Source organism: Triticum aestivum, chromosome 1B (assembly GCF_018294505.1).
Source record: "Triticum aestivum cultivar Chinese Spring chromosome 1B, IWGSC CS RefSeq v2.1, whole genome shotgun sequence".
In the NCBI taxonomy this organism is placed as follows: domain Eukaryota; kingdom Viridiplantae; phylum Streptophyta; class Magnoliopsida; order Poales; family Poaceae; genus Triticum; species Triticum aestivum.
The window spans coordinates 124,319,216-124,323,704 of NC_057795.1; the positions used below are offsets into that span (position 1 = coordinate 124,319,216).

General features: G+C 37.9%; 1 protein-coding gene across 2 annotated transcripts in view; it reads right to left on the reverse strand.

Annotated features, from left to right (window-relative positions):
- Positions 1–395: 395 nt before the first annotated feature.
- LOC123111404 (alpha-mannosidase) overlaps positions 396–4,489 on the reverse strand; it is a 13,055-nt gene continuing 8,961 nt past the window's right edge. For both annotated transcript variants that reach the window (XM_044532198.1, XM_044532206.1), the window contains 11 exons: positions 4,133–4,204; positions 3,218–3,265; positions 2,971–3,090; positions 2,643–2,708; positions 2,094–2,206; positions 1,645–1,729; positions 1,374–1,484; positions 1,196–1,291; positions 1,053–1,100; positions 899–967; positions 396–744 (listed from right to left, as the gene is read on the reverse strand). In XM_044532198.1, the coding sequence (XP_044388133.1) occupies positions 556–744; positions 899–967; positions 1,053–1,100; positions 1,196–1,291; positions 1,374–1,484; positions 1,645–1,729; positions 2,094–2,206; positions 2,643–2,708; positions 2,971–3,090; positions 3,218–3,265; positions 4,133–4,204 (1,017 nt within the window). In that variant the 3' untranslated portion in view covers positions 396–555. The remainder of the gene's footprint in view (positions 745–898; positions 968–1,052; positions 1,101–1,195; positions 1,292–1,373; positions 1,485–1,644; positions 1,730–2,093; positions 2,207–2,642; positions 2,709–2,970; positions 3,091–3,217; positions 3,266–4,132; positions 4,205–4,489) is intronic.

A 4,489-nucleotide genomic window follows, 5' to 3' on the forward strand; every position in this document is an offset into this window, starting at 1 on the left:
ATTTGTTATTAAGTTGTTACCCTAGCCCCAAGCGTGATGGTTTTGCGTAAATAACTCTATATAAACGGTAAAGCTGTAACTGTTGTGCCCTGTTTTGACTATATGGTTAGGATAGAATGCGTGAAATTACACTGCATCTGTCAACTGTCGGACAAAGCACACACAGTGGTTAGATAATGGCAGCTTGAGTGGTCAGGTTATATTAGATCACCACGGCCTACCATCTTTTGCGTAGTAGTATATCTTGAAAGGGTGATTGTAAAATGAAGGTATTGCTACAACCAACGAACTCTCATGAATGGAGACTCCTCCACAAAGAGTACATATGCAGCGGGGTCAGATTAGCTCAGCCCGCCGAAACTGGACCAAATATGGAGCTCACGAGTCATTCTTCATAGAAACGGAAGGCACATTTGCTGGGAAAGTTGTGACTAGGCACATTTATTGCTGTACAAGGACATAACTATCAGGAGGTACTTGCTCACAGAAATGAAAGGCACAATGATCTCCTAGAACATGTATGGAATTACATAAAGATATCTCTCTTTTTGCAGCTCACAGTTTCAGCAAGAATGTGCGTATCTCCATGGGCCCCAGCTCGACAACAAGGGCTTGACTGTCAACCGGTCTACCGGTAATTGGGGCAGGACTACTTTCAGTGTCTCCAACAACCCTCCACTTGAGCTTCCTCATCGCTGACTTCTTTTGGTTGGCGGACAGGTTAGTTTCAGTCAATTCCTTGATCTGAGCAACGGAACAACACTGAGCAAGTGAGCATTTCGGGCTAGATCTCTTTCCGAAAGGAAAAATATTCATGTGTGGTATAGTTCATGCAACAGAATTTTTTTTACAACAAATTCTTATCATGCAAAGAGATAAAGTACAATAAATTACTTACAGTTCTCTTTCCAAAGAATTTTTTCAGTTCAACTTTTGCCATCACTGAGTACTGTGGGTCCTCTGCAGCCTGCAACTCCGACAAAAAATTATTCAGTGAACCAAAGTAGAAATAAATATGATATAAGCTACAGTTATGTAAAGTAGGAATATACCTGAAACAAATGTGCCAAGCGGAGAAGTGTGGTACCATCATCGAGATACTGAAATATTAAGCCATACTCTGTTAGTGACTAATAGATGCTATCAATATTAAGATATATAAGGTCCGAGATAAATAGATAAATAAATTATGAACCTGCAAGGTGATGATTGCCACATTATCAGGAAGACTGTAATTTGCATCCATCATGCTCGCTTTCACAACACTGTAGGATTTCCAACTGCTCTCATCCTGTAAGAACAATATTACAACTGTAGGAATAGTGACATGAAAATACTTAAGAAAACAGGCTGACAGAACTATACAAATATACCTCATGAGCGAAACCAAGAAGAAAGGGTGAATAAACTTTTTGTCCTTGTGTCCTTCGCCAGTGAGCTCCATGTCCAAGCTTGTTGACATTGACATAATAAGTACCCCTAGCCTGTAAGAGTTTGTATGAGGCAGTGTTAATTTTCTGCAGGGAAAACAGTACGGTGTCCTACCGTGTGTATATGTTGATTTTTATATAGTGAAATTGGTGCGATGTCAGGTCGGTACTGGAGGAAATAGAAATGGATACAATGCTGTGAGTGAATGTATACCACGAGCCCATCACATTTGCTGTCAACGCAAACAGTTTCATCGAGTGGCTCCCCAACACCTCTGCCATCATCATAAAGTATACGCCTGACATGCACAGTATCATGATTAGAGGTTGAGCGTACATGGGCGTGCTGAAATTGGTTACACAGATTTGTGATTGACTTCAATAGGTTAATAACAAAGTTGGTAAAGATCTCTATAGTTAATAATACACACTAAACAGTATATTACATAGTAAGTTTAAAAATAGGTGGTTCCAAAAGAGATAAATGAGAAACTGCTACTTTTAGCTGTTTTATAATGGACACATTGCCATTTCTTTGTAGTTCAAGCTGTCTGCTAGCTTCAAGACAATGGTACCATAGTTAGATATAGAAACCAACTAGAATTGGATCGGTCTATCCTGGCAAACAACACAAATATGGTACTGCAATAGAAGCTATAATACCTGTGGAACATCATTTCTATTTGACCATCCTGAATGCTTGAAGCTCCAACAGCACGATCAACAAGGACACTAAGTTCATATTTCCCATCTGTTACATACATTCCGAGATTGACCTGTAATGTCAACACGAGAGAAAAATCTATAAGAAAATAAAACTGTCTAAATAACAACAACAGCCACGAAAGCATGATGAAATAGGAAATTTTATTTGGGGAACAAAAAATGAGGGAGTGTCACACATAGTCCTGAAAATAAATGCTCTCTTATACATCCTTTTTCCCTGGTGGCTTCGTTATATGCAGGTGAAAAATTATTCCAGCTTTATGCCTACTGATGACAGAATTATATAATTAAGTACATAATTTTGTAATTGTTATTTTGAAACGGAGGTAAAATATTTGTAACCAAAAGGAGTTTGACAGAAGTTTCAAAAAGCAAACAAGAGACATAGCTAGCTCTACTTTTAGAATAGTCTATATTAAAAGTATTATTATGATATATTGGAAATCAAAGAGTATCTCGGTATTAAAATGTGAATATTGTTCATACGGGATAGTAATTTCCTGCAACCGGTTGAGTCACTTGAAGATCCCAATCTTCCCTGTAGTCTCTCACCTATAGATGAAATCACAAAGAACGTGGGTGTAAAAGGAGAGTACAGAGATTCAAAAGTCAAACGTATCAAATTCAGATAGATGTTCAGTAGGGCCTTAACAGTCACCCATAAAATAATTCAGGAAAAATATGAGAAGGTTGGCTTATGATATATTCTGTATTTAAGAATATTTCATACAGTAAGATAATTTTTTTACCACGGTACAAAGAAATTAACTAGATCGTAACAAATATCTGAAGCATAACTCATATTGATAGTTACCCTCTTGAGAAAATCCCTTCCATTAGAATCTGTATAAAAAGTGTGGTTTGTGACCATATTTGCTGTCAGTCTTGTGATGACCTCCTTTCCTATGCCATCATTGACCGGGATTGGCCCAATCTTTCACATATGAGAGGAAAAACAAAATAAACTTCAGTGCATGGTCAATAATGATGGATATCACTTTTTCTGGAATGGAGAAATACAATTCAGGCCCTTATTCTCCGAGGTAGAGGAAATTACTAACCGTGTATTCTACTTCAGCATGCTCCTTATCCTTATATAGTCTTGTAACCTAGAAATCGAATATTTTAAAAGTTAATCAAAGAGAGCTTTATCATAATTAATATATTACACCTGAAAAAAACTAAGATGTTGACATGAAGGCACGAGGGATTGACAAGTCAGAACTGAAACTGTACTAGAAGGAAATTACAGCTAAAGTAATTTCGAAGGGGTTGGAGAACGCGATATGGCTGCTAGCTCGACATGGCGAGTGATGACCGCCTTCTGCTCTTGCATGGCAGTGGCCCAATTTTTAAGGCAAAGTTCAGCGATGATGCAATTGGCAAAGATGGCGTAGGTGGCCCTGGTGACGAGGGCATCCGGATCAAGGACGAGCTCGACAAGCCCAATGGAGATCGCAAAAACTATTGTACTAGAGTTTGGAAGAGGCTCTTTCCTCGGGTAAAATAGAAGAATTGTTTTTCTATTCTAACTTGATTTATTCTTCATACGGGTTCCCCGAATCAAATCTAAGTAACAAATCGTATATCTTATCTTTGTATGGCTTAAGGCCGAAACCAAAGCTTGAGAGATCATAGGGGTCTTCTTCATAACAAATTTGGACGACCCACTACTTCTCACCTGAACAGGAGCCACATTGGGTCGAGACATCAAGAAGTTTAGCCTTAGCCACATGATATGTTCTTTTCGTGGTGACCTATAGTCATCTATCTTTTCAGAAAATCTTAGCACATAAAAGTGCAACAGCAGAGAATGCTAAAATTAGTGTTGTGGTTTTAGTTCAAATTTGAACTAAACCACGACACTTATTTTGGATCGGAGGGAGTAGCAAATAGATTCCATGTAATGCTATTAATAATTTAATATAGGCTCAAAATTAATCTTAATCCTTGATTTGAGTAAATTTATATCTGACCTGATAAATCCACGGGCTGAATTGCTGGTGGACTTCATCAACCAGAGGTCCACGGATGACTTTTAACGGTACCTAATATAAAATAAACATAAATCAATAGATCACATAGAAAATGTATTTAAAGTTTTTAAATAGTAAATAATGCAGAAGTGAAGTTATTCAAGTAACGTTAGAAAGGTAATCCAAGAACTCGAGTGCTATCTCTTTGTTGGGTGTGGGTTAGTGTGTGAGATGGTACGGGAAAACATGACTAGCTAGTAGAGCTCATGTGTGAGTCAAGTTGTAAGCCCATGTTGAGTTGTATATATAAGGGTGTGGAAGTCCTATTCTTAGGGATCAAACCATCCAGAAATCCAC